The sequence below is a fragment of the Fulmarus glacialis genome, unplaced genomic scaffold (assembly GCF_000690835.1).
Source record: "Fulmarus glacialis isolate BGI_N327 unplaced genomic scaffold, ASM69083v1 scaffold26927, whole genome shotgun sequence".
NCBI classification, from domain to species: domain Eukaryota; kingdom Metazoa; phylum Chordata; class Aves; order Procellariiformes; family Procellariidae; genus Fulmarus; species Fulmarus glacialis.
The window spans coordinates 27,303-41,166 of record NW_009225559.1 but is presented as its reverse complement, the minus strand read 5'-3'; the positions used below and the strand labels follow the sequence as shown (position 1 = coordinate 41,166).

Genomic DNA, 13,864 nt, shown 5'->3' with positions numbered 1-13,864 from the left:
CAGTGAGACCAGGGGCACCCCCCCCAGCCACAGCCAGTTTTAACTGGAATTATTTCTTGCATTTGTCCTTGTGCAAGAGAGCGTTATCGGCTGCTTCCAAGGCTGATCAGACTCTTCGCCCAGGACCCTGCCTCATTCCACCTCCTATTCAAGTGCAGAGCCCACTATACAGTTTTCCAGCACTGTCCCAGAGTAGAAGATGCCAGATGTGGTACACTCCTGACCCACCTGCCTTCTGGGAGCCATCCCTGCCACGTCCCTTGTCCTAAGGAAAGTGCAAACAGTTCAGCTGTATTAGTGCCTGAACTTGCTCCCTGGACTTGTTTCACTCAACTACCTCTAGGCAGTCTTTGTAACCCGGGCTGGGCTGCTACCGACACTGAAGGGCCTCAAGTCCATTCTGGGTGAGCATTCCTGTCACTAGGATTTGCACAGGTATGGATGCCTTTGAACTCCAAAACAGGATTAACAGCTGGAAGAGGCAGACTCCTGCTTCCAGGCCAGTCAGGCACATGACCCAGAGGTTAAGTAGTTTGAAAGACTCCTTGCTTAGCACGTTGGGTCTTGTGCCTGCATCTGTAGCTCCCTGACACTCCCCAGCAAACCCAGCTTCCTAAGTTAGTGCTGGACAGCTAAGTGCAACACCTACATCTTTCTGGACATAACTTTTTTCCCCCCTTTTTTTTTTTTTAAATATCTAATCCCTACTATATCAATGCAGCTTGAAAGCATCAGATATTGACATATAAAGACATTGTTACCCAGTATCTTGCAACATCCTACAAGCATGAAGGATGTACTTTCCAACCCCTTATTTTAACCTCCAGCATGATAAAACACAAATACATTTATAAAAATCATCTCTAGGCATAAAAAAATTATAGGCAACAGTAAAAATTTTCAGGAAGTTAATGACAGCTGAAACAGGACATAAAATAAAAGCACTTTAAGTCAATGGATGACACCAGGTCACTGAAAAGACACTGTCAGATCACTTATTAGCTACACTCCTGCACAGGCAAGGATATGCTGCCTCAAGAGGATACCCACACCCAAGTTTGTCTGAGGTTTCAAGTCATTGAAACACACTCAAATCTGTATTTATAGCAAAGAAAGTGGTCACACTAAATGTCTGAAAGTTCAGCCAGTTATTTAACACTTCAGATACAGACTCTTAATGAACTCTCCTTCCACGAGAGTCAATTAGTAGGCAAAGCAGACACACCTCAAAATGTCAATAACATGCCACTCCACCTAACTAATGTCAGTGATGTGCAAAATTAACAGACCTTAAAATGAGCTGTCAAAATCCAGTTACTTTAGGCTTTTTGACTCCAAATTGGAAAAGCATCATACCCAAGAAATCTTTACAGTGAGTCATCAGCCACCTTCCTCTCATACCACATTGGCAGTGGTGCCTCTGCTGATCTGGAGCTTCTCACAGGGAGTGATACAGTTTTCCAAGTTGTTTCAAGTCCATCAGAGAGCTTTGTTTTCAAAAACAGTATCTCAAATCTGTCCAGAAGCTCACAGGTATCAAGTGCAGGCCTAGAGTTCAGGGATCGTGCACTTTCTCAGATGCCCAGTTTACCCTGGAGACCTCCTGCAACAGTTTAAGACGCAGTCTGCTAGAGAATGCATTTCAGATATCAAACTCCTGAAGCAACAAAGGCAATGAAGAGGGGAAGGACCTTCATCTGCTCCAGGGACACTGGGACTGCGCAGGTAGAAGGTCCAGCCAACTCTCCCACTCCAATCTGGGGCAACAGAAGAGTAGCAGCACCTTATGATCTGCAGTATCAACAACAGCTTAAGGCTATACCTGAACCAACAAAGAAATCAGTGCAATGAATATGGTCACAATTAGAGACCATGAGCAATGAGGGCTTTAAAGCAATCAGACACATCAGGACTGTGTCATCACATCATGTAAAGATGGAAGCTATGAACAAAGACAGCACTTAGCTGTATAAGGACACACACCCCTCTTTAAAGAGAAGCAACAACAACTTCCAATAACAAAAAAAATTATTTCTTTCCTGCCAGCCTTTGCCAGCTGGAAGAAACGAATCTGATGCATCCTGAGCCCATGCCCTCCTTTAAAAGAGCAACTAAAAACATATCATCAAAGGGCCTGGAACAATGAAGCCACAAGGCTTTGGAGAACTAGTAGGCTGGCTTGCAGCTCTGGAGGTCTCAAAGAAGTGTTTGGGATACAAGATACTAGTGACAGGGTAAGGAGGAAAGACGAGATAATTTGCACAGTGACCGAGAAAGAACAGGACGACTTCTCCCACCTGCGCTCCTGGTAGCCATCATAGGTCGAGTCATTCAGATAAACGATGGGGAAGCCAGGAGCCGCTATTGTCCCTCCTTCAGGGATGCTATAGGATGCCAAACCATCTAAAAAAGAAGGCCATATACCTCAGAAATACAGCAGCAGCAGCCTTCCATCATCTCTGTCCATATGATCCTTTTATTTATGATGAGGACCAACAGAAGCAGTTCCGCGGGCCTAGGATTCCCTCTGCATACATGGGGACGCAGGTGAGTCCCAGTCAGCGTTGCGTAAGGACTGTTTTCCAGTGACAGGCATGGAAATTGCTACTTACCATACCAGACACAGCCGTAGAGCTCCACCCTCATACAGACAGTCATTGGCATCTCCGTCACAGGAATCACCCGGACAAAACGTGCAATGATGGGAGGCCGAAGATCTTTCAAGACCACATCATAAGTATCGATGTTGCCTTGGATCACCTGGAGACAAGAGCTCCTTATCAGTAACTTCTCCCTATTGTGCAGTTAATATGAACAGTGGTGTACTTGTACCCTATCATTTGAGACTGGGGAGCTTTCCCATGCAGTATCTGCAGAGGATTAGCTGCTGCTGCTCCCCTCCTCCTACCTGGTACATGGCTTACAGGGTGAAGGGTGCTGCCATTTCACCTCCTGTCCACTGCAGACCCATAGCAGGCAGTACTCTGAGGGAGAGGAGAAAGGCAAGTGGGAGACAAACGTACACGTGGACTACATGTTGCAGAGAGCTCCAGTTACTAGTACGTAACCTCTCTTCAAGTGAGTCTCCATGTACACTCTAACAGCAGGTAACTGAGCACTTGCCCTCATCGCTAGTTACCTGGTGAAGGGTCCTGATATCCTTTTTCTATGAGCCAACAGGATTCCAAAGGTGCTGCAGTGTTTGGGGAATGAAGGTGCAAGAAACTGCACGGCAGATGTCTTGAACTGAAGTGTTTGCTGAAGTGCAGTCTGATACGGCAAGGACTTTCACCCTCCCCTTCCCCTCAGTTTCAATAGAGTTCCGGGAACAGTCCACTATTTATTTTGACAGTCAGTGTGTGGAAACAGCTGAAGCTGTCAATCCTCCAGCAGTGGACAAAATTGCCTAAGAGATTTTTTTGAAAGGATATGGACCTATGGAAACAGAATAAGAACACTTTTGATATCAAAAGTCTGAATTATAAGTGTGAGGGCTCCTGTTCAAGGATGTTATTGGTGAGAAGGATGAATTGGAGACTGAGGTTACTCAAAAGACCACATGGATTGCAATTGTTGATGTACAGGCAATTTAAAAGACGAGAGATGCCAATGAGGGAGCAGAAAGGTGGCTTCCTCTTCATGGCAGCAGGGAAGATCTCCAGAGAGTGAATGTGGCTGGAGAGTCCATTGAGAAGTAAAAGACCTTATTGTACCACAAAAGGAAGCCACTCAGAAGACTGCATCTCCCTGAAGAAGAGCCAGTCACATCTGGTGGTCTTCTGGACTGCACCAGGATAGCTGTCAAACAGTTTCCTGCAACTGGTGGGACAGCCCTACAAAGGTGCACAGTCCCAGGAGTTGACCAAGGAAGACAGAAGGAAAGCCAAAAAGTAAGCTCGCTTCCTCATCCTCTTCAGCTTCTCAACAGGCTTTTAACTTGTAGTCTCTTAAGATCCTGCTTCCTAGGAGAAACACCCATGACTTCTTCCAATGAAGTAGAAACACATAAATAATCCTTGGCTTCAGGAACAAACTGACAGCAATTAACCCTTTCAGCTGTCAGATGGCCTAAGATTGGAGACCTGGAAGCCATCTAAGCTGGCTCCACAAGATCTTGCTGACAGGAGATAAAACCCAAGAGGAGACAACATATGGCAGAATACCCCATCTGCATACAGGAGTTGAACAGATCCTCTAGAGTTGACCATTTGCTGGGGAATCTTGGGGGTGGCAGATATGTCAAACCAAGTCCTACACGGACAGATTGCTGGACAGAGTAAGAGGAAAAAACCTTCAGCCATCCCCCTCAGAAAAAGGTATCTTTGCACTAGCTCTGTATTGGAAGAGCTGACATTTTTGCCTGGCCTGTATGGACATCTTCTGAGAAGCATAAGAGAAGATGCACTTTGCATAGCACCTCCACAAGGTGGGGTTGCTGCTATTGAGCACACTCGGTTTCTCAGGGCCAAAAAACCCAAAGTGATCAGCTGTGTGTGGAACAAACTCAGCACCAGTTTCCAGTCCTGGCCACTACTGATGCCAATCAATGATCCCAACAACATCAGGAATGAACTGGTGCTGCTGGCAAACAACTGTAGATGGCTGATCCCAGAAGTTGATGAGAGACCAGGACTTAACAGTGCTGCACCATGCAACATTAGTGCCAATGGAGAGCATCATCCTTAACTCGTGCCAAATGCAAGGGGACAGCAACCTGACCCCTTGCCTTTACTGAGCAAACTAGAGCTGGAGGTGACTTTCCTGGTGAGGAGCAGCATGTGCTACATATCTGATGACGCAACATCCTGTGAGATCTGAAACTTAACAGCATAGTGAAGGGGTTGCTTTGGGTTTGTTTGTGGTTTTTTGTTTGTTTGTTTTTGGGTTGGTGGGGGGTGTGGTTTTTTGGGGTTTTTTTTGTTGTGGTGTTTTTGGTTGTTTTTTTTTTTAACTAAAACCATTCATGTGATCTCCTTGGACAAAGACATGCCAAGATGGGCTCACATAGCCACACTTTGAAATCTCAGTGATCAGGAGTCTATCACCTGCAGGACTGGAAGAGGCCTTCCTAACACATACAAGTAAGTAGATTTCGATCTTGCATCTCCATCTGCACCTCATCCCAAGGCTTGAATGATTTTACAGGACATTTGTACCAAATTATTTGACCAGACAGCACTGCTTTTGAAATATGGATTCACTAATGGATACTGGTGACACATTTTGAAAAATATATTTTACACAGGAGCTGAAAGGGCAGGAATTGCACCCCATTGTGTATGTCATGTCCAGAACAGCAGGAGCAGAGGCTCAGAAGCATCTCCTCTAAGGATACCAGGAGGGAAAACTTTTTGGTCTCACATGATGGGGAACAGGTACACACACTGACAGAATATATGTGGACTTCCACATATACAGACTAGAATACAGGATGGCTCAAATTATAGCATCATACACAGCTGAATACATGCTCATTGCCTTATTATGGCCTAAGAGGGAGATCTTGCAAAAACTGACCCATACTAAATCGTAACACCTGACACTAACACAGGCCTGAGTGCCTGAGAACACTGCTCTGCACAGGTCTGGGGTGGGAGACAAAAAGCATTTAGCTGCTTGTGGACATGTAACTAGTTGAATTCTGATACAACTCGAGATGCAGATAGACTTCACTTAAGAAAATTCTGATGAAGAACAGTTAGCCCCATGGAGTTTAAACTTCCACTCCCATCCTGCAAATACAGCATTTGTAGCACACACCAAAACGTGAGGGATGGGCAAGATAATGGTAACAGCCAAATAGCAGATCAAAGATCTGAGTGAGCAAATAATTCATTAACAAGCTAGAAGTTATTACCTAACACTGCAATACAGACCCCACTGTGACTTCCAAAGCATCCCCAGTGCTAGAAAACATCACCACACCCAGTACCTTTTCTAGTCTGGCTTAGGTCTTCAGACTCCACAAGCCAGCCTGAGGCAGGGTGATCAGGTCAGACAAGCTGCAGATGAGAGAAGGGCATTCCTTCCCAGGGGAAGTTTAATAAAGGCTTATGAACACATCCAGTGCTGAGCTGCGTGCTCAAGTTTGGAGATAGCAGGAGACAACTGTGGTAAGTGGGGAAGCCTCTTTGAGTGTGTGCGCTCAGCACATTTCCTACCCTCTTAACTCCTTCCTCCTCATTGCTCCCTACATTAAACACTGCTCTCAGACATCCAGAAACTCATCTCCATTCTCTGCCACCCCCTCCCTTTTTTTTTTAATCACAAAGCAGGCATGTGCTTTGCAGCTTCCAATTTAGAAGCAAGTGTCTGGCTGGTAGAGGGACATTCACGTGATGTTTTGAACACAGACAGAAAGGTAGTGAAGAGCCACAGTTTTCAGTCACAGCAATGGCTGGGATTTGGGGGATCAGGTCGGGGGAACAACAGTCCAACATCACAGCAAACACAGGACTAAGGCAGAGGACGCTGAATGCCTGACAGAGAAGAGTCAGAATAAAGTACAATGCGCTAGGCAGTACATAGAGGACGTGCCTTCTACAGTCTAGTTCTCTATGACTTGACTTCTGCGTGCTCCACAATTCAGTTCCTACTACACTCACCTTCCTGCCCTGACGATCTTTCCAGGAGATCCAGCGCTCTCCATTGCGGCTATAGTCAATTCGGTAAGCACGGGCAAATTCTTTGCCTGTGGCACGGGCATGCCGTCCCTGAGTCCCAATCAAGGTGATGAAAAAGAGCTTGTGCAGGTCAATTTGAAGGAACTGTACATCTTCCGGTTGCAACAAGCCAGCTGGGCACCAGGCTCCATCCCCCTCTTCCCTTTGTAACCTAAGGAGAAAACCACACACATTAAAATGTCACTTCCAAGCCTTCCCAGTAACTGAAACCTTGAAACTTTGAGAACTGGGATAAAGAAACCAAATCAGCAAGTGAGGTCTGACAGCTGGCTACCAAATACCTCTCCCCTTTGGGGTGATGGTCAACTGAGACTTATCTGAGTCCTGCAGCCAGTTTTGCCCTGTTCAGAACAACTCCCTCAGTTTCAGATATTGTTCATTAACTGTTAGAAGTAATTTCTTTCCCAGACACATACTTCCATGTTTATCGGAAACAACTATACTACTCAGTAGGTAATTGCATACTGCATGCTTTTTAGCACCTTGCTGGTAAAGTGCATACTCACTTCTAAACCCCTGGCTTGGACCTCTCCTTGACCACCACCTACAGCTCTAACAAGCACAAAGAGGAGCTATCTTAAAAATACATTTTAGAAATAAAAGCTCTGCCCATCTACAATTTATTCTGGGTCATCTCAACACATCTTTCACCTTTCCTTCATTCAGCAGAGTTGCTTGTGCAGACACTGCTAGGCATATGATGTGAAGGTCTCTGCTTCAAAGTTGAACATTGTGGTACCAGCTGCAAAGATTAAGGCTTTTACCCTCAGAGATTGCATGCCAAGCAGAGTGCTGTAGCAATCAGCAGGTGGAGCCACTAAAGGAAACACTGCCTTACCTAGACTTCCGTAGGCTTAGCTGTGCAAGCCACAAAGTGGTGGGAGTTTTAAATGTGAAAAATTTATCCAGACACAAAAAGACCATGTGGGCTTTTTAGCAACAGGGATTTCTGAGCAAACAGCAAGCCCTTGAAATGCCGTTGTCTTTCGGACAAGTATCCTGTCTCTAACTGATGGGATCGGTGAATACCAACCCCCGTGCATCAAGGAAGGCAGTACTCAGAAGGAGACACTGAAGGTCAAGGCACAGGCTAGAGAAGATTTTTGTCTCAGGTTGGTCAGCTGTTTGTGCAAGACTTTCTTACTGGCAAGTAAAATGTTATAAGAAAGGCAGGAAGGGTGACTGTGAAATGACGGGGTCAGACATCTGCATAGGACAACTGTGACCTCTAACAAAATGAAGTCAGCTAAAGGGTGCCTTCATGTCTTCACCCGGTGGACATCCAGCTGCCCTGGCAAAGAGATGATGGTAACAGATGGCAAGGGATGCCTGAATTACTTGCAGAACTGGAGATAAGCCATACCTCGGAGAACAAAATAAGTCTCCCAGCTTTCAGACCCACAGGCTTGTTCAAACTCCATTAAAAACACACGACACTTAGCATCTTTGCTTTACCACAGACTAAGAAAAAAAATAATCAAGCACTAGGAGATTTTTATGATTTTGGACTGCCCAAATTCATCATAAAATATAAGTATCATAGTTAACCTGAAATTCATATCTGACTTGCACCGAAACTGTAGGAATGTTTGATATCATCATTATAAACAATTCTAAGGAAACTTACATTTGTAAGTATTTTGTACATCATCAGTTAGTAGCTTTAAGAGAAATGAAATGACAAAAAAATGAAAAGCCAAGCTTATGAGAAAGACTGTAGTACTGCTTGACATTGAAAGAAAATCCTTTAGCTGCTTTTTAACAATTCCTTAACTCTGCAGTTTCCAGGTTTTTGAGTCAAAGTGGACACAGCCCATTTCCTCAATATGATGCTGTTGAAAAGTTCATCCTCATAAATGATTTCCTATGATTTAGTTTAAAGCGCTCTACAAAAATCCCAGGGGCACTGTCCCTAGCTGACCTGTAAGTCAAATCCATTAGAGATTTATTCACAGAACTACAGGAAGACCAGGGTGAGAAGCAACCTCTCAAAGTCTCTAGTCCAATCTCCTGCTCACAGCAGGGCTAACTCCAAAGCTACAGTGTGTTGCTCAAGGACCTGTACAGCCATGTCCTGAAAATCTCCAAACACAGACATCACCACATCTCTGGGTATCTGCCTGAGAGCTCCACCACTTCATTCTCATGGGGAAGGATTTTTTTTCTTAATATTGATTCAGAATTTCCTGTATCACAGCTTGAGACCACAACCACTACCTCTTGGTCTTTCACTGGGCACTAATTAGATTCAATATGGAAGCAATGAACAAGCTAAGCCAACTTAAGGTTGCTTTAAGGGTGACGGAACTTCTTCCTCAATCACATACTAGACATCTAGAAGAAAAAAAGGATTACATTTTTTTGCCAGAGATTAACCTACCGTGCATACTGGGGTCCTGTGGAATCATACCACTGGCTGGAAGCAGTGATGTCTTCATCCCGTATTGTCCCTTCATGCATACCCAAAGGGTAACGGCATATAGCTGAAAATGGGAACAAAAGCATGTAAAAAAATCAGTACCAATTCTTTCTAAATCACCAGACAAGTTCAATTAAAAAGCTATCAATGCCTAGGGAATAAACATGGTAATGATAAAATAGAGAATGTAAATAAAGAGGATGAAATAATTACCATAAACTGAAATAAGTAATGATATACACTCAGAGTTAGTATCATTCAGCAGAGTCCTGGCAAGGCAAAAAACTTTACAAAGAAACATCTTGAGAACATGAAAGTCAAAACCATACTAGTGTTAATGGTTGCACAGACCTATTTTACAATGAAAAATTATTTATCAAAAATGATGCAACACAAAAAGGAAGAATTTCTTAAAGAATTTTCTTCTTCTGAAACGAACTGGATGTTTGACTTGCATTCAAATAAGAACAATTATTATTTTCACCAGTCCAGAAACAAGTGATAAGTTAAACAGCTTCTATTACAGATTACTAGACTAGCTTATGGAAACATCTGCTCTGTTGTGTCACTGCAGGTTAGAGCTTACATTTGAGCCAAAGCCCCTGACCATCCACCCTGCCCCATCCTCGTCTGTTCCCTGCCTCTACCCTCAAGTGGAGCAAGCACTTCTCTGCAGGCATGAGAAGGCTCTCAAACTTGGTGCCTCCAGGGAGTACAGACACAACTGGCTCAAGCCATGAAGCTCTACAAGCTCAATACAGCTCAATACACCAAAGACAGTGCAGATGTAGCTTACAAATCCAAGCTGGCCAAGCCTTCTCCCCTGACACAAGTTTTTAAACACGTCTTGGAATATTAGAGATGTTTCAGAAAACTCAAAGTCTTAATGTATTCCTTACGGCTCAGTATTCAAAACAGGCAAGCAAGATATTTTTGTCAGACTGACATCAACAGCAGATTAAAAAGAAAGTTACATGGGATTAAATCATGAAACAATTAAAAGACAAAAACATAGTCAATGGCAAGTCCCAGAAAAAAAGGAAATGGACTTTCCTATAGCTATTTGGTCTTTGTCCTCTGAGCTCACAGCAGCCCCATCACAACAGCCCCAGCTCCTCCCCTGTCTGCAGTGACACAGGCAAGTGCCAGCACATGCTCCAGTCACTCCAGAGTGGCACGCATGTCGGTTGGCATCCTCACTGCTGGCTGCCTGCTGCCGTATCAGCAGTTCTGCCTGCCCGTCTTCCTCATTTCTGTATCTCAGGACTGCTACCCTTGTACCAAAACTGGATAAAGCTGTTCACCAGGTTCAGAAGCTACAAGAAAAGACAGAGGCATGAAACCCACCTTGTTGTTACCACCACACAGAATAAACAAGGCCAAATAACTACCTGACAGATTCAATGTAGAAATGTTTGCAAACAGAGGCTGTTCAATAGGGTTTGGCTGCAGCTGTTGTCAGGTACAGTATCAATGAATGTGTGATGTTCTATATGTTCCTAAATAATCTTGTAAAGGAGATGGGTGGTGAGGTGACAACGTTGGCTGATGATACGAGATTATTTAATATAGAAAAAAGCAAGTTATGGGAATACATACAAACAAACTAGAAAACACCATTACAGCACTGTATGTATTCCTGGTCAGATGCCAGTCAGATATGGAATAGAGCTCTCACTCCTTCCTTCTCCTATCAAAAGGCAGAGAAGGTAACATAGATGGTGCAAAAGGAAAGATCAGCAGCCTCATCATTACAAAACAGATTAGTGAAATGAAGTATGAGAAAGATCATTTATATCCTGAACAATTACTCACTGTCTCTCAAAATAGCAGAACCAGGAGGCACCAACAGATCAGGTACCAGAGTTCAAAAACAACATATGCATCCTTAATCTATGAACACTCCAAATGCCAAAGGTGCACACAGGTTCAAAAATCAGCTAGACAAACTCAGAGCTACCACAGGCAAATACATGAATGCTAGCTCAGAAAGCTCCTAAGCAGCAGAGTGCAGCAAGCCGAGGGCACACCTGGGGTAAAGCACTGCTGTGTGCTTGCCCATCTGTGCACTCTTCCAGAACCAGCAGGGATGGGACCCTGCTGGAGTCAGAACACCAACCTGGATGGGCCTCTGGTCTCATCCAGAACATTCATTCCTATGTCTGAGGTTTCTTAAGAAGCCTGCTTACAGAAGAATTCACTGGGAGGCAGCTGGTGTCTAGCTGGGATCAGGCATGATGATTGTGGCTGCTGAAAGCCAACCCAGGGCTCTAACCCTGCTCTGATACTGAACAGTAAGTTTAGTAAACCAAGTTAGCCTTGCCTGTCTTCACTCCTACCTGTCCCACCAGAGAGTAGTACAATCTGATCTATTGCTGGAAAGCTACTATGTTGCTGAACTATGGGTAAATATCTGAAGATTTTCCAAAAGCATTGAGTCGCCATCTGAAAGCAGAAAGTGTTTTTGTGTTTCTGCAGTGGGAGTCCTGTCTGGTCACACCTTATTTAAAGGTCAAGTGCACACCCTACAGCAATGCCAGACAGAGAGCTAGCTAGTTGGCAAGGTCTCCGGGGGACCAGGACTTACTGCAATCCTGAACAAAACTCATTTGTTCACAAACCCAAGGCTGGCAGATGTAAGCCAGAGTGGCCCTGGCATCAAGGGATGCACTCTGCGGGTGGCTGTGGCTCTCATCAAAATATACATCCTCTTGAGCAAAACCATCCTTGGGTTCTGTGTTTAGGTGCCATCAGGACTCCTACTCAGACATCTCTGACCCTTTACTATGCACTCAAGGACACACAGCTGCCATGCAGAAAGGCTACATGGAGACTTAGAAAAATATCACAGCTCACCTCTGTTAATGAGGTTAAACAACTGATGCTGGGCAAAAGGACTGCACAGGATCCTTCCTACGCAGGTCTGAAATCATCCACAAAGCAGCCCCTTTGGTTTAGAAGGCAACGCAGGGGTGTTCCAGACCACTCCTGGAGCAGATCAGGAGGTCAAGATAATCAACGGAGCCTGTGGGCATCACAGCTGAGGAGCATGAGCTGGGCTATGGGTGGGCTGAAGTCTGGGTGGGAACAACAGGGCATGGCCCCTCGGGACAGCGAGGCAGCTGAGCAGCTGTGGGAGCTGAGAACACAAAGCTGCTTGAGGAAGTCACAGGCAGAACTGAGAAGCATGAGCAAACTACATGCTTGTTTCTTGGCGGAAAGGATTACTGCAGGAGGGTGGGACCACAGCCCTGTGCTCAGAGCCCGCCCCACCTCCCAGGATTCTGTGGTGGGGGAAGCTATTCCTGCACCTTAGGGTGTGCTAACTTCTGTACTTACCACCACCAAAAGGGATCTGCATGTGACTGACCCTCTAGCTGCCATCTTCCCTCTTCTTCCACTAGTTTTAAGCACCAGAAGCAGATGGCAATCCCAGTTAAAAGTTGGACATGTGGGGGGTGTACAGTGCAGGGCACAGTGTGTAACGGGGAGCACAGGAGCGCCTGCTGAGCTCCCCCACAGGCCTCACTTCACTTCTGGCTGGTTGCAGCACAACCTCAAACCTCTGCAGAGATCTACAGGCCAGAGCAGGGTCAGAGCCAGACACAGTCAAAGGGCTCCAACAAACAAAGCCAGACCCAGCAGAGCAAATGAAGGCCCTCAGGGTAGCACTGCTGCCTCACCACACCTTCGGCCAAGCTGAAAAAGGATTAGACTCATTTATTTCACAGACCGTCTCCAGCTCAAACCACCTCATTACAGGGACTTTTGCAATATATTGCAGACCATTATGTTACTCATCTCTGTCATGATTATAACTTGCCAAATGCTGTAGGATAAGAAGTTATGCCCTCCACAGGGACTTATAGGCTCATATCCCTATCTCCACCCTAGCTTTGTGCCAGGTAGGGTTTTCTACCTTCCCTTCCACACCTCTCTCTGCAGAACCTCTCTTGCTGGCTGGAGAGCTGTAGCTTATGCTTTGCTAACTAGTAATTTACTTTCCACAGTGAGCACAGTATCTCTGAGCCAGTCTAGAGTCAGGTTTGTTCTGCAGGCCACATGGTCAAATTGATGAAGAGATAATGAGAGCTTGAAGCAGGCCTGCTGAGAGCACGGACCCTCTGGGTGGACAGAGAAAGGAGTATATCCACATGCCTGAGCCCTCCTGGGACTGTCAGGAGAGGTGTTTCACTCCAGTACAGCTGTCAAGTAAGACTGGCCAACTCAGTCCAGAGGAAGACATTCAGGGACTATGTTAGTGATTACGTTTACGTGCATTCGTTATGTTTATATGCATTCACCATGAGAGGACAAAGAAAGGCTGAGAATGAACATATGAAAGGTGGGAGATTAGAGTCCTCTCCCAGACTGGCAGCTCCCTACCAGGGTTGACTTCGGTGCCAGATGGCTCAGGCAGTGAGGCCAACAGTAGCATGCAGAAGATCATGGTAGCAATCGGAGGCGCTGCGCAGGGTCAGATGGGTGCGAGTCCTTCAAAGACAGCAGCTGCCATCTACATTTCTGAAAGACAAAGCAAAGAGAGAAGATGAGAGTCCTCCAAAGACAGGACTTCTCTGTGCTGCAGACTAGCTATATTGTCACCGCCTCATGATGGGTTGGGCAATCTTCCATGCCTTCAAGAGTGTCTTGACCTCAGCCCTACTCTGACCCATGACCTGATCAGAGGCTTAGTGAAAAACCAATGATTGCCTGACTACCTATGCCATCTCTAAAGCTATTAATGTAATTCAGCTTTTAG

At 45.3% G+C, this 13,864-nt stretch overlaps 1 protein-coding gene across 1 annotated transcript in view; it reads right to left on the bottom strand.

Annotated features, from left to right (window-relative positions):
* LOC104080219 (discoidin domain-containing receptor 2-like) overlaps positions 1 to 13,639 on the bottom strand; it is a gene marked incomplete at its 3' end in the record, with an annotated part of 21,489 nt that extends 7,850 nt beyond the window's left edge. Inside the window, exons 1-5 of the mRNA XM_009582529.1 lie at positions 13,489 to 13,639; positions 9,064 to 9,166; positions 6,606 to 6,834; positions 2,613 to 2,760; positions 2,298 to 2,403 (exon numbers count right to left, since the gene is read on the bottom strand). Of these exons, the coding sequence (XP_009580824.1) occupies positions 2,298 to 2,403; positions 2,613 to 2,760; positions 6,606 to 6,834; positions 9,064 to 9,166; positions 13,489 to 13,552 (650 nt within the window). The remainder of the gene's footprint in view (positions 1 to 2,297; positions 2,404 to 2,612; positions 2,761 to 6,605; positions 6,835 to 9,063; positions 9,167 to 13,488) is intronic.
* Positions 13,640 to 13,864: the final 225 nt, after the last annotated feature.